General features: G+C 38.5%; 1 protein-coding gene across 3 annotated transcripts in view; it reads left to right on the top strand.

Moving 5' to 3' along the window:
- LOC142365560 (nipped-B-like protein) overlaps positions 1 to 15,400 on the top strand; it is a 166,269-nt gene that overhangs the window by 65,130 nt on the left and 85,739 nt on the right. For all 3 annotated transcript variants that reach the window (XM_075446432.1, XM_075446433.1, XM_075446431.1), the window contains exons 3-7: positions 897 to 1,062; positions 2,224 to 2,354; positions 7,377 to 7,476; positions 9,127 to 9,278; positions 10,338 to 10,498. In XM_075446432.1, coding sequence (XP_075302547.1) covers positions 897 to 1,062; positions 2,224 to 2,354; positions 7,377 to 7,476; positions 9,127 to 9,278; positions 10,338 to 10,498 — 710 coding nt within the window. The remainder of the gene's footprint in view (positions 1 to 896; positions 1,063 to 2,223; positions 2,355 to 7,376; positions 7,477 to 9,126; positions 9,279 to 10,337; positions 10,499 to 15,400) is intronic.

The following is a 15,400-nucleotide window of genomic DNA, read 5'->3' as shown; positions in this document are numbered from 1 at the left end:
TTTCCTATGTAGCAGGCTTTTTGGCCTCTTCTGGCTTACACTCATCTCGATAGCCCTGCCAAATCATGTGGTCAATGCTTCTTATTTGGTAGACTTCCTTGTTATGCCCGTAGACCTAAGAATTCCCTCTGAAAGTATAATATGCTTGTTTATAATCTGATTGAAATATTGTGATAGGTGTTTTCATTAAACACATCTTTTTACCAAGATTTGTGAATGGGTATATTGACTGAATTGACATTTTGGTGATTATTCCAACTAATGATACTAGCCTTTTCTTGAGAATATTACTTATATAAAAATGAATACAACAGGAGAAGAATAAACTGAGAAATTAATTAGTGGCTTAAATTGGTTGTTAGGTTGTTTAGGTTTTTTGGAGGTTTTGGGGGGATTTTTTTTTTTCTAATCTACCCTCGCCATAAAAAGTGGGAACACTAATTAAATATGAAGGTCAGAGTAGAAAACTTAAAGTATATGATATGATCAGTGCACTTACAGTACTGCATGCAGCTACAAGGATTTTGCATTTCCTTCCTTCCCTTTATCCGTGCTTTCAGCTCCAAGAGAAAACTGCCATAACATTAAATAATTTAATATTCTGGAATGTTTAAAAGTAAGTTTTTATTCATAATACTTGCATTAGCACAGTTAAATACTTAATATAATAATATAACTTATGGACTTGACTGCATTACTTAATTTAAAACAGAGTCCAGCCTGTGTGTGTGTGTGTGTGTTCATTTATTAAAAAAAATCCAGAAATCTTGTCTGTATTTCAAAAGTCATTGTCAGGTTTTCTTTCTTAATCATGTGAGGGAGTAAGAAGGTGTCCATCTTTGTATGTTAATATTTCATGAAATTATTCTGAACTCCTTTCTGTTTTCTGATAACAGTTTTGAACCAGCTGCCTCTTCCATCACCTCTACCTGCTACAACAACAAAAAGCCTGCTTTTCAATGGACGGATAGCTGAAGAGGTGAACTGCCTTCTGGCTTGCAGGGATGAAAATCTGGTTTCACAGCTCATCCACAGTCTCAATCAGGTGTCAACAGATCACATGTATGTATTTTAAACTTCAACTATATCAGATCACCATCCTTATTCCTTGAAATTAAAATGAACTGAATTGATAAAGGTGTTTGTGAGAATCTGAAAATTAGAACATGCAGGTTTTTTATTAGGCTATTTTAGCAGGTTATCTCTGTATGAGTCAGTTGTTTCAGTCAATTAGAATGTTAGTAATTGTCTGACAGCCCTTATGCATATCTAATTTTTTTCTTAATAGATCTGCTGCTTGTTCCATTCTTGCTAGTTAGGAGTGCAAACTTTGTGGTATTGATTTGTGTTCCACTTTGGTTGATAATGCACGTAGACAAATTATATACGCAGTATTACACGGAAAGATACTTTTTTGAGACACCCATGTAAGACCTATGTCAGTTCTGATTAGATATTGAACTTAAATATTTAAGAATTGAACCAGCAAGTATGCTAATGTATTCTCTTTTTGTTAATATATATTTTGTGTTTTCATTTTTCCCTGGTGTCCTTTGAATTGTCTTATGTTGACAGCCCTGTCTTTTTCCTACGTGTTCCAATTGTTTTGATCAAATGGAAGTAGCTTTTAAAAGTCCTGAAAGCAAACAATAAGTGAAAGCACAGATGCATTTAGAGGAAATCCATTACATTATTGATGATTTGAAGGGAGTCCTGTGATGTCAAAGATATGCCAATTTTCCTTTTTAAAATAAAAGATTCTCAAAATTCTTGGGTTGCAACCTGAATGTTATACATTCATGCATATCTTATTTTCACTCCTGCAATAATACTTTCTTGATGTTATGCCAAAGTGTTCTTCTTTTATGGAGAAGATCACGATACAAAAGTGGGCATAGGAGACTATTATAAATAGTCTGAAACTGATAGCCATGTATATATAAGTGCTTATTAACAGAAAATATAATTTTGAAGGCTAGTAGGAATACCTCTTCTTCCATTCTTAAACAAGAGAGGAAAAAAATATAGAAGCAGGGAACAGTGTTTTACAGACTTGTTTTTTTCCTTTATTTTAACAGTAAATTGTCATCTTTGGTTTTGAGTATGGTGTCGTGTGGTGTGGTTTGTTTGTTTGTTTGGAGTTGTTTGTTTTTTTTTGACTCATGGTTTCTTATAATTTGAAAATGCATTTGCCTCTTTATTTGCTTACTTCCACAATTCCAGAGAACTGAAAGATAACCTTGGCAGTGATGATCCAGAGGGAGATATACCAGTCTTGCTGCAGGCTATCCTGGCAAGGAATCCTAATGTTTTCAGGGAGAAAAGCATGCAAAACAGATATGGGGTACAAAGCGGTAAGGATTTTTTATTATTTATTATGCTTTATGTTGTTTTGTAAGTTTAGGGGACTGATACTAGCCACAAATATATATGGAGCACAACTGTGATATTTATGCCTTACCTTGTATTTGATAGTGATATAAAGCTATGTATCTTGACATTTTCTAAGAGCGGTTGTATTAAAATAAGCATGGAAATAAACTCTACTGGGTATTTTTGTAAAAAATAATGTTTAATTTCACTACAAAGTTTAATTTCTAGAATGAGTGATTGGATTTTATTTTAAAGTAACTTAATTTGAATTTCTTTATGGCTTGGTTCATATACTTGTCTTAGTAACTAATTCAAGTTAGGAAAATGGGCCTTGATCTTACTGAAAATCTGTACGATTATAGTGTATCATTGTAGTGGTAGTTCTTAATAGTTCTGAGGTAAGGAATAGGGTTGAACGAACCATACTTAATGGCTTCTCCCTGACAATCCTTTTCTCAGCAATTTGTGATGCCCTACAGATTTTACTATTTTGATACTTAATACTTTTCTGAGGTTTGGTGAGATATACTGCTTGATAGCAAAGATGGAGAAGGGGAGAGACCAAGCAAAGGATTAATGAGACAGATTCTACTTGTACATCTGGAGACTTCTTCATTTGCACCTGAAATATTTTCTTCAAATACTAAACTATGAAATGAGTAGGAGAATTTCCAGAGTTGCCACAGTGTGAGGATAAAGCTTTGCTAACCATTATAGAGCTATAGATAGAAGTGTTACTGGAGTCCATAGGGGATAGAAAGTGTAGGGTGTTTTTGGAAGGGAAAAATAATAAAATGAGATTAAATTTGTTCACCTAGGGTACTGAGTAAAGCTCCATACAATATTTGAAAAGAACTTTCTAAGAACAGAACATGTAATGTTCCTTGAAAGAATGCAGAAATTTCCTGGAATGAAAATGTGAAAGGCAGTGCTAAATATTTAGTAGCTCATTGATACATATATCCTGAAATTTAAGCTGTGAAAACAATCTCCAGATTTTGGGTTTGGTGGTAGCTGTGGCAGAGTATGATTTTTCCAGCTGTAGGAAGAGTTGTGACTTTGTGGTTCCACAAAGAACATACACTTGAATCAGAGTTTTCTACCAGTTTTGTAGAGAAAAATAATTTTTTTGCCAGTGCAAAAGGGAGACGTTGTTTTTGAAATTATTTGTTCCAGCAGAGGCTTTTGAAAGAAAGAAGATAAAGCGAGTTAATTTCTTTCCAATTTTTGCTAATTCTGTGCTTCAGAGGGGGAAACACTTTTGCAGCTTGATTCAGTAGGTTAAGAATAATCCTTAATGAAATAAAAGCACCTCTGTCTCTTATGTGCTTTGGCCTATGCTTGAAGGAAGATACTAGTAAAGAATTCAAAACAATTCAGCATGAAACTTAAAAGAATAATTGATGATGTTTTAATAAAGTTAACAAAGTGGTTTCAGAGAACCAGAAGAGATCAGACTTTAAATCTTCCTTGAATATTTAATTTTATTTTACGTAATTCTGAATACTTGTACCAGTGCAAACATCGCAATGTAAGTGTGAAATCAGAAAAGTTGAAAGAAAGGGGGAAGAGGAGAAAAGCATAGCAGTAGACTAAGTATTTTGAGAGGAAGAAGGCCCTGTAATGAATGTTTGGAAAAGCTAGGCAAAGTGTGACTTTATTTTCTATGCAAAAAGGCCACACTCTTACCTGGAAATATGGGTATCTTTAAGCTGGATGCTGGCAAATTGTGGTAGCCTTATTAGCTGTTAATACATCCCATTCAGATCTCCAAGGCCAAAGGAGGATATACTGATGTGTTCTGGCAGCAAAGGTTGGGTTTTCTTCTGCTTTCTGAACAGATTTTGTAATCTTTGTAGAGTCATGATTTGTAGAACAATTGGTGATTTGGTAGAGATCTTATGTAATGCATTTTGCTAGCTAGAAGAATGAAATTTAGGCTCTTTTCTAGTATTTCAAACTGATCTTTTCTGCTTTCCTTACTGTCTTCCTTGTGAATATCATCCTTCTGCCTTCTGTTGATTCCAGCATGTGGTGAAGTCGGTGCTGGGTACTGTGATCCAGTATTTGTAATGCCTAGAATTGAGAAGGAACAAAGGCAGCGGGACCCCCTTGTCTATTTACTCAGCCTGGGGTGGGCCTCTGCACCACGATCCCTTGAGTGTCAGTTCCAGTGTTAGTATGGACAAACTGAACTCAAATTCATTTCTCCCAGCCTTCTTTTCTAACATGGGAACAGAAAGACCACCTGGCTATAGAATTACATTAAACATGTAATAAAATTCTTAGTTCAGTACAATTTGTCAGGAAATAAAGGCATCTTCAGAAAGATAAATACTATGTTTTGAATACTTGTGAATATAAGGTAAAACACAAGCAGAATTCTGTGCTGATGTTTTTCCAAGGTCATATTGATTTGTAGCTCAACACTAAGCTTAGAGTGAGAATTGTTTTTAATTATGATGAACAAATAGTGCAAGAAATCCTGTTTGAGGATTAAAATCTTATGCATCTTTCCATAAACATCAATTCCGTAAATAAATTTTTTCATTTATACAAAAATTCAAGTGCACGTGTGCCTGTAAAAGGGAAAAACTTTGTAGATGTATGCTTTCAATAAGAGTGTATATTTAACTGAAAAATCACCTGTTGGTGAGCAGTCCTAGCTTAAGCATGTATGATGCTGTAATACAGTTTAATCATACAAGACTTTTTCTGTCATCTTGAGTTGTGTTTTTACGTAGTGCATTCTTTGGCATTTAGTAGGACTGCTAAAATAGATTTATGCGTATCACTTTTTTCCAAGCAAAAAAAATTATAGTTAAGACTAGGGGTATGTGTTAAGGAAACTCATTCTAGGAATGTGATTACTAGGATGATGTTTTCTCAAAACTAATTTTGATTGTTGGTAATGTTCAAAGTTGCATCTAAAAGAAATTCTTAAGTATTTTAAGGTATGGAAATGCACAGTGGAGCCATAAATCTGCTGCTTAGTGATGTGACAACAGTGTAAAAAATGTACAAGAAGATATTTTAGTGTTAATGGCCACAGACTAATTTCAGCTCCTTTTTAGATTAAACTTTTGGGGCTTATTTTTACTCCTTCCTCATTACATCATTACTAGTCTGACTTGTTATCTGTCTGGAAACTTTGGAGACACTGTTGTGGTGGGTTTTTGTTTTGTTTGTTTGTTTGATTGTTGGGGCTTTTTATTGTTGTGGTTGGTTGGGGGTTTTTTTTGTAGTTTTGGGAGGTTGGGGGTGTTTTTGTTTGCTTGTTTTTTAAGTTATCTAGATTGTGTCCACTGTGTTGCGCCCCATCCCCGAGAGAGAGGTGACCCGTTTGTCACAGAATAAGTTTTAGGGTTTTTATAAATGGCATTAAAAATGGATTCATTTATATATTTTCTGTCATTCTTTTAAACCAAAAACTACTGCATCTGTGGTTCAAAATATGTTTTAAATTTAGGGAGGAGAAAACAAATAGATATGTTTTTAAAGTATTTTAAAAGTTCAGTCTTTGCTTTAAGCATGAAATGAAACTTCGTCTGTATAGTTCATCCTCATATGGGCACATTCTGTCAGCTTTCTGTATATGAATGTTAAGGGTTAGTAGTTTAACTACTACCTAGCTGTGGTGAGAGTAGCAGTGAGAGGTGAGCGGGCAGTGGGCATGCTCCCCTGGAGTTTCCTCCTCACTTGCCTCTGTGCGAGGCAACCAGTGTCCATTTAAGCAAATTTTGCAGGAGTTAAGGAGTCCCCTTCTGTTAGTCGGGACAATGAAATGTCCTCTGCACTGAAGTATGGATTTTGATTTTCAGCACAACATGGGACTCCTGCTCTGGGGTAGTTTGCCTGTGCTAATGTACTTGGAATGCAGCACTTCATACCTACCGGGAGGTTGTAACCGTTGCATTCCTGGAGGATTATCCCATCTCTTCTCTGCTGGGGAGAGGAGAAAAGAGGGTGACAGGGAGGATTTCTGAAACTAGCTTTGCTTGTGTGAATATTGCAGTAATTTAAATCGGTGATAGTAATTCAAGGATTGATGGTTCCCAAACACTCTGGATTGGGGACTACTGTCAACCTTCTATCTAACCTTTGGTTTAAAATATTTGCATTCTGATGTGCTTTTACTCACATCTGTGAATCACTTGCTGTGGCTTCCCAAACTGCAGTGTGCACGTGAATTCTGATGCTGTTTTAGCTTCAAAACATTCAATTCTGTCATTAAAATCATCTGGTTAAAAGTCATATAAGTTTTTTGCATACCTGCACTATTTCAACTTCCAGTGACATGTGATGGTTAGAAAATTCTTTATACCTGTATTGAAGAGAGGAAAAAAAAATTCCTTTAAATTCTCCCTAATAAAGATGTGAGTTAGTTTCAAGCTCATTGGTACTTGTGGAGTCTACCAGTGGGATATTGGTGGTACTTTGCAATTGAAAATATTTCAACACCTTCTTTGATAACATTCCTTATAAGTGTGGTGGATGTGGAATAGAAAGCTTTTGTCCCTGGCTAAAAAGGAACCACTAAGGCATTATGTGAGCAGGGAGAATATCTTGCACCGCTCAGCCCGAGATGATTGTTTGCTGTACTTGTTCTAAAAATGGGAGATAAGTTTTCTGTGTTCTTCTGACTTGTGAAGTTTCAAAATCTTTTATTTATTGGCACAATGAGTACTTCACACACTAGTCTGTGGTGTAGAGTATACATCCTGTTATAAAATGTTTCTATTTACTACCAAGTTTTTGGGTAAGGAACAGAGGAAGGAACTACCGTTGATATACTGCTTTAGTGAACGCTTTTTACGTCATGGTGTAAAATGGGCATTTTACATGGAATTGATCTTTTTTAAATGTTTTCTAACTGTTGTAGGTAGAAGATGTTAATGTCTGTAAAGTTTATAATCTCTTTGTATATAATAATTTCTGAAATGAGAGACTTCATTGATTAAAAAGGAAATGCATATAAAGTAATGCTGCTATCTTCTTAATAGGGTTGATGATGTCGCAGTTTAATATTTCTCAGAATTCCATGCGAGGTAGTCCTGCATCGTCCAATTATCAACAAACCACTATCTCACATAGCCCTTCCAGGTAACGTTTTCTTTTAAATGGGATGGGATGGGCAGCAAACTGCAAATTCTTCTTATAGTGGCAGTCAATTTTTGTCGCAAGTATGTGAATAGATGATGATCAGTGTCAAGACAAAGTTTGCATTTGTCTGACAGCAGGGTGAGTTTCTTCATATGGTAAAGAAACATCTTTTTGTTAGTGAGTTAATCTTTGTATTCTGACTAGTCATGATTTCCCTGCTGTCTCTCCCTCCCATAATTTTGGCAAACTTTCTTTCCCGCTTAACGAATCCCCCTGCCTCCTGCCACCCCTCCAGCTGTTCTCTACCTGTGGCAAAGACTGAGACTGGTAGCAGAAAGATAGAAGAGAAGAGGCTATGTGTTCTGGAATGTATAACTACCAATGTGACAGGAGAGTGGGAAAGAAGGCTTTTAAAAGCATGGAGTACTGCTGTAACGGTTATACAAAAGGCTGCTTGGAGGAGGGTGGACCCAGTAGTTTGGCCAGTCTTCCAGCAGCTTCCTTGTCAACTTTCTGGTTCTTTTTCAAACTCGTGAATGTCAACAAGTAGTATGTACCTGTAATCCAGGCCTTTGTTAATATGATAAAGTACTCTGAACTAGAGGAGGGAGTTCTGCATGTAGTTTCAACTCAGTTACTGGGCTTTAAAAGATTTCATCTCCAGTTATTGGATATCATTATTAAAATAAACTTATTTCACTTCAAGTTAGTGTAATTGTTTTGGCAAATGAAATGCTCTATATCTGCACAAAAAACAGTACACTTTTATATCTAAAAGTGATATTGAAGAAGGTTTTCTTGAATTGTGAATATTACAATGTGCCAAGTCTTCTCTAAATCCTTGCAAAATCCTTGTGTTATATACTTTGCTATGTCTTTCTATAGAAGCTAACCTTCATAAAGTTGCTATCTAGAACTGAGGGTTGTGAAAGCATGTATTATACTTTCTGAAGTATTTATTTGGTTTATTTTTATTTTGAAAAGCTCATATAAGAATGTAAGTTGTAATCTACATATATTATTGTCACAAGCCTATTTTATTTTTATGACTTCCTATCTTTAGGATGAGTCTAAGATAAAGCCAGTGAAAGAATAAGTTGTATTCAGTGGACTTTGGGTCAGGTCCTACCTAACTGCCTATCACATTCCTTTATCTTGGCAGTATAGTTCTGTTAGATGAAGTTCTTTGAAATCTTACTGGAAAAATCATATTCAGAGTAGTTGGCTCCTTGTTAATCCTAGTGAGCTAGTTGTTATATGATATTAAACCTTAGCTGTCACTTTCATTCAGACTTCTAGGACTAACTTTTGAAAATTGCATATCTTGTTTTAGTAAATCTGCAGACCTTATTTTAATAAATATTTGTGTCATTGTTTCCTTTCCCTAGGTGGAGGTCTTACAAATGCTTTTTATTCTGTTCTTTACTTTTACTGATGCAGTACCCAAACTGTGGCTCTTAAGTAGTAATTGAAGTTGGGGAGGTATCGATAGCTTAAAATACTGCTTTTGAAGGGATTTCTTGATTGCGTTGGAATTTTGTCTCTTACAGAAGTTATAATGTTCCAAAGGTATAATATTCCAAAAGAAATAAAAAATTTGTCTAAATTTCCTTTTCCAACTTTTAAAAACTTTTTTAATTTTAATTTTAGCCGGTTTGTGCCACCACAGACAAGTTCTGGTAACAGATTTTTGGCACAACAGAACAGTCCAGTGCCTAGTCCATATGCTCCTCAAAGTCCTGCAGGATACATGTCATATTCACATCCTCCAAGTTATACATCACACCCTCAGATGCAGCAAGGTAAGTCTGTGATGTTTGTTTTATTCTCCTGTCTCATGTCAGCTTTACCTTCATGTGCATGTTTCACAACTCTCTAATTTCTTTGAAGGACTCACATGCTTAATGCGGATCTTTGAGTTGATAGGGAATTTTTTAGGTATGTTTAAGCTGTGCTTTCCTGACTGTACAGAGTGGTAGTATATAGTTGCTTTTTTTTTTTAAATATAGAGAAGAAGAAATAGTAAACCACATGTTCATGTTACATGCTCCTCCCCTATGTATGCCCATTTTGCATAGTTTTCATGTATACATGCCAATAGAAAAATCAAAACAAACCAAAAACTTGTATTTGTTAGCTATGGCAATTGTTTATCTGTACTAGCAAAAACCTAATTTTTGCCAGTGTAATGTAAGTTTTTCTGCCAGCTTATTTAGCCTTACCAAAACTTTGTAGTGTAGACTAAGTTGGCTAGTATTATGCTCAAGGTATGCAGTAATTGGCAAAGATGACCTTCAGAATGAATGGATTTTTGTTCTTCCCTTTTTCTAAAAAAGAATCTTGAACAACATGAACACTGTTAAATATCTAGGCATTTTTTTTTTCTTGCTAAGTAGAATTCTTGTTGGATTCTTTTAAATCATCTGTTCTTAAAGTTTAGCAATGTGCTAAATTTAATTTATATAGTTGTTCTGTATGTAATGTTATGTGTCTCATGAATACCTTGAAAGTTACTAAAAGTAGTGAATACAAATTATATAGAGGAAAATAAAATTCTGTAACCTGTAAGAATAAGATACTGACTGTAATTAGGATAGATGTGGAGAGAAGTTTGGCTAATCTGCACATGGTATTTAGATTTTAAATCCTCCTGAAAAGTCAAATCTTACATGTCTAATTTTATTCAAGGTATTTGTGGCAAAAAGATTCAGTCAAGAAAGTTGGATTCTTGTTCAAATTCTAGATCTTTTGCATCCAACTCATTAATATCCACTATTATGGTGTTTTCTATGAATTTTTTTTAGAGTTAATGACTGTGTGAATATATCAGTATAGTTGGTTTTTTGTTTTTTGTATTTCAGCTTCAGTATCCAGTCCCATTGTCACAGCTGGGATGAGGAATCTCCATGAAAATAAAGTTTCAGGTCAATTGTCTGGAAATTCAGCTAATCATCATGCTGATAATTCTAGACATGGCTCAAATGAAGACTACCTACAGATGGTGCACAGGCTAAGTAGTGATGTATGTTACCTAGATCAGTTTATTATGATAAAGCTATTTATTTACTATGATAAAGCAAGTATGTGTTTTGCTGCCTTAGAAGTCAGATATTTTACTATGCTGTTGTTGATGAATAAAACCACTGAAAATATATTTCAGTTTCAGATGTGTACACTCAAACGTGCAAATTCAATGTGTGAGTTTTAATTTTTTTTTTTAGATCTCTCCTTTGGAACAGTTTGTAACACTGATTCTGATGAAATTATGAGAAGTTAAAAAATGTTACTCATGCGAGTTTATTTTAAAGACGTGGTAGAGTGTCTCTGCAATTATTGTAGCAATATGTTGATGCAAACAATACTTGATTCTAAATAGGTGTATACTTAACTTCTCTTTCTGAATATTCCCATAACTTTCAATTAGACTTGACATATTCAAATAACCTGTTCGGTAATATAGTAGTGTTGTCAAAGCCAAAAATTCCTTTTGACACTTTCTCTTACTGGTCTGTTATGTGCTTTTATGGCCTGGTTTCTTTAAAAGATGTTTTCCTATAGTGACTTTAGTTCATGTGGGAGAAATTCTTGCGGAAATCTTGAATCTAAAGGAAAAAATAGAATCACAGAATGTTAGGTGTTGGAAGGGACCTCTGTGGGTCATCTAGTCCAACACCCCTGCCAAAGCAGGGTCATCTACAGCAGGCTGCACAGGACCTTGTCCAGCCGGGTCTTGAATATCTCCAGAGAAGGAGACTCCACAACCTCCCTGGGCAGCCTCTTTCAGGGCTCCGTCACCCTCAGAGTGAAGAAATTCTTCCTCATGTTCAGACGGAACTTCCTGTGCTTTAGATTGTGCCCATTGCCCCTTGTCCTGTCACTGGGCACCACTGAAAAGAGCTTGGCCCCATCCTCCTGACACCCACCCTTCAGATATTTATAAGCATTTATTAGGTCCCCTCTCAGCCTTCTCTTCTTCAGGCTAAACAAGCCCAGCTCCCTCAGCCTTTCCTCATAGGAGAGATGCTCCAGTCCCCTCACCATCCTCGTAGCCCTCCGCTGGACTCTCTCCAGTAGCTCTTCATCTTTCTTGAGCTGGGGAGCCCAGAACTGGACAGAGTACTGCAGATGGGGCCTCACTAGGGCAGTGTAGAGGGGAAGGAGAACCTCCCTCGACCTGCTGGCCACACTCCTCCTAATGCATCCCAGGATCCCATTGGCTTTCTCGGCAGCCAGGGCACACTGCTGGCTCATGGTCAACCTGTCGTCCACCAGGACACCCAGGTCCCTCTCCACAGAGCTGCTCTCCAACAGGTCCACCCCAAGCCTGTACTGGTGCATGGGGTTGTTCCTCCCCAGGTGCAGGACCCTGCACTTGCCCTTGTTGAATGTCATCAGGTTCCTCTCTGCCCATCTCTCTAGCCTGTCCAGGTCACGCTGAATGGCAGCACAGCCTGCTGGTGTGTCTACCACACCTCCCAGTTTGGTGTCATCAGCAAACTTGCTGAGGGTACACTCCATCCCTTCCTCCAGGTCATTGATGAAGAAGTTGAAGAAGACTGGGCCAAGTACTGACCCCTGGGGGACACCACTAGCTACAGGCCTCCAACTAGACTCAGCGCTGCTGAGGACAACCCTCTGAGTTCTGCCATTCAGCCAGTTCTCAGTCCACCTCACTGACCACTCATCCAGCCCACACTTCCTGAGCTTCCCTAGGAGGATGTTGTGGGAGACCATGTCAAAAGCCTTGCTGAAGTTGAGGTAGACAACATCCACGGCTCTCCCCTCATCTACCCAGCCAGTCATGTCATTGTAGAAAGCTATTAGATTGGTCAGGCATGATTTCCCCTTGGTGAATCCATGCTGACTACTCCTGATAACCTTCTTTTCCTCCACTTGCTTGATGATGACCTCCAGGATGAGCTGCTCCATCACCTTTCCCGGGATGGAGGTGAGGCTGACTGGCCTGTAGTTCCCTGGGTCCTCCTTCTTGCCCTTTTGGAAGATTGGCGTGACATTGGCCTTTCTCCAGTCCTCGGGCACCTCTCCTGTCCTCCAGGACCTCTCAAAGATGATGGAGAGTGGCTCAGCAATGACATCCGCCAGCTCCCTCAGCACTCGTGGGTGCATTCCATCGGGGCCCATGGATTTGTGGGTGTCCAGATTGCTTAAGCGACCCTCACGCAGTCCTCCTCGACCAAGGGAAAGTCATCCTCTCTGTGAGCATCTTCTCTTACCTCCGGGGCCTGGGATTCCTGAGGGCCTGCCTTGGCACTGAAGACTGAAGCAAAGAAGGCATTCAGTAGCTCTGCCTTCTCTGCATCCTCCCTCACCAGGACACCCGCCTCATTCAGCAGTGGCCCCACATTGTCCCTAGCCTTCCTTTTGCTGCTGATGTAGTTGAAGAAGCCCTTCTTGTTGTTTTTGACATCCCTTGCCAGCTTCAATTCCAGGTGGATCTTGGCCTTCCTCGTTGCATCCCTGCATGCTCTGACCACATTCCTGTACTCTTCCCAAGTGGCCTGCCCCTCTTTCCACATTCCATGGACCTTTCTCTTCCACCTGATCTCCGCTAGAAGCTCCTTGTTCATCCATGAGAGTCTCCTGCCTCCTTTGCTCGATTTCTTTCTCAGGGGGATGCACTGCTCCTGAGCATGGAGGAAGTGACGTTTAAACAACGACCTAGCAACTCTCTCCCACAGTGTTTTGAACTCCTTAATTTTCTTCTTAATGAGCATCTCATCCTGTGGATGAGGCATGTTGGGATTCTTGTTTACAAGTTTGGTACACAGTCTCTTTTATTTTTTTTATTTAGCTTACAAAAACTGAGCATCTCTTGTCTTCCTAAATTAGCTTGTGGAAGCAAAAAAAAGTGTTTTATTCAAAGTGTACTATTCGCACCAGGCTCCTTAAATCCCTTACTAGGATTAGTACACTAGAACTCCAAGAGAGTTATTAGTTTTATTAGTCTTCTCTTCTTTTTTTTTTTTTTTAAATGCAAGCATTATGATGATTAAAAATATTAGCTGAGTAGTATCGTAAGAGTTTTGTAATGAAGGAATCTGACATAATACACAATCATCATATGTTTTTCTTGGTGTCTGCTTCAAAAAAGCAAATTCTTCAAAATAAGAAGCTGTTCTTGGCATTAAGTGTACATATGGTGGATTGAGAACTGGCTTAATGGCCGAAGTCAGAAGGTTGTGATCAGCGGCGCAGAGTCTAGTTGGAGGCCTGTAGCTAGTGGTGTCCCCCAGGGGTCAGTACTGGGCCCAGTCTTGTTTAACTTCTTTATCAATGACCTGGATGAGGAGTTAGAATGTACCCTCAGGAAGTTTGCTGATGACACCGAACTGGGAGGAGTGGTGGACACACCAGAAGGCTGTGCTGCCATTCAGCGAGACCCGGACAGGCTGGAAAGTTGGGCAGAGAGGAACCTGATGAGGTTCAACAAGGGCAAATGCAGGGTCCTGCACCTGGGGAGGAACAACCCCATGCACCAGTACAGGCTTGGGGTGGACCTGCTGGAGAGCAACTCTGTGGAGAAGGACCTGGGAGTGCTGGTGGATGACAGGTTGACCATGAGCCAGCAATGTGTCCTGGTTACCAAGAAAGCCAATGGGATCCTGGGGTGCATTAGGAGGAGTGTGGCCAGCAGGTCGAGGGAGGTTCTCCTTCCCCTCTACACTGCCCTAGTGAGGCCCCATGTGGAGTACTCTGTCCAGTTCTGGGCTCCCCAGCTCAAGAAAGATGAGGAGCTACTGGAGAGAGTCCAGCGGAGGGCTACGAGGATGGTGAGGGGACTGGAGCATCTGTCCTATGAGGAAAGGCTGAGGGAGCTGGGCTTGTTCAGCCTGAAGAAGAGAAGGCTGAGAGGGGACCTTATAAATGCCTATAAATATCTCAAGGGTGGGTGTCAGGAGGATGGGGTCAAGCTCTTTCCAGTGGTGCCCAGCGACAGGACAAGGGGCAATGGGCACAAACTGAAGCATAGGAAGTTCCGTCTGAACATGAGGAAGAACTTCTTCCCTCTGAGGGTGACGGAGCACTGGAACAGGCTGCCCAGGGAGGTTGTGGAGTCTCCTTCTCTGGAGATATTCAAGACCCGGCTGGACAAGGTCCTGTGCAGCCTGCTGTAGGTGACCCTGCTTTGGCAGGGGGGTTGGACTAGATGACCCACAGTGGTCCATTCCAACCCCTGCCATTCTGTGATATATCCCCCAACTATGGTAAAGGAACACTTTCAAGAGAATCTTGGTTTTGTTAAGATAAGATTTTTGGAAAATTTTAATATTAAGGTAATTTATTTCACAGTGTTTAAAGACGGAGTATTTAAAAATATTCACCCCAAATTTTGTGATCCAAGCAATGTAGCTGCATGTCTGAGTTAATGAGAACTTAGAAATGTAACTTATTCAAAACTGACAGACTGAAAACATAAAACATACCATCATTTTCAGGTTTGTTTGGAGAAATAGTAAATGTGAGAAGTAATTATACCTTTAAAAGCTCATTTTTGTAGCTATCATGCAAAAATAGTTTGAAGAATTTGGATTACTTCAAGTTTTGCATCTGTGTATGAATAATAAGCTTACTCATAATTTGAAGTGTTTTCAGGAGCAGTTTGACCTCTTGCACAGGTAGTTATGAATGAGGATTATTAAACCGTAAAGTTTAAAAACTAATTATTTTTTAGTCTTTTTCTTAGTTTTAGGATTTTGTAACTATTCATAATTTTTAAAGCAACAAGATATTATGTATTTGCAGTATATGATTTGACAAAATCAGCAAGTACATGTTTGAAGGCTCATGCGCATATACTCAATTTAAGGATCACTTTTTTAATATCCATGAGAACATACCTAGAATATAAGTTCATGCTTACGTTTCACTGTTTGATGAAGTTCTGAACTAGAAAACAATAAAT

The sequence above is a fragment of the Opisthocomus hoazin genome, chromosome W (assembly GCF_030867145.1).
Source record: "Opisthocomus hoazin isolate bOpiHoa1 chromosome W, bOpiHoa1.hap1, whole genome shotgun sequence".
In the NCBI taxonomy this organism is placed as follows: Eukaryota; Metazoa; Chordata; class Aves; order Opisthocomiformes; family Opisthocomidae; genus Opisthocomus; species Opisthocomus hoazin.
Note: the sequence above shows the minus strand (reverse complement) of the source record. Positions and strands in the feature narration are given on the sequence as shown.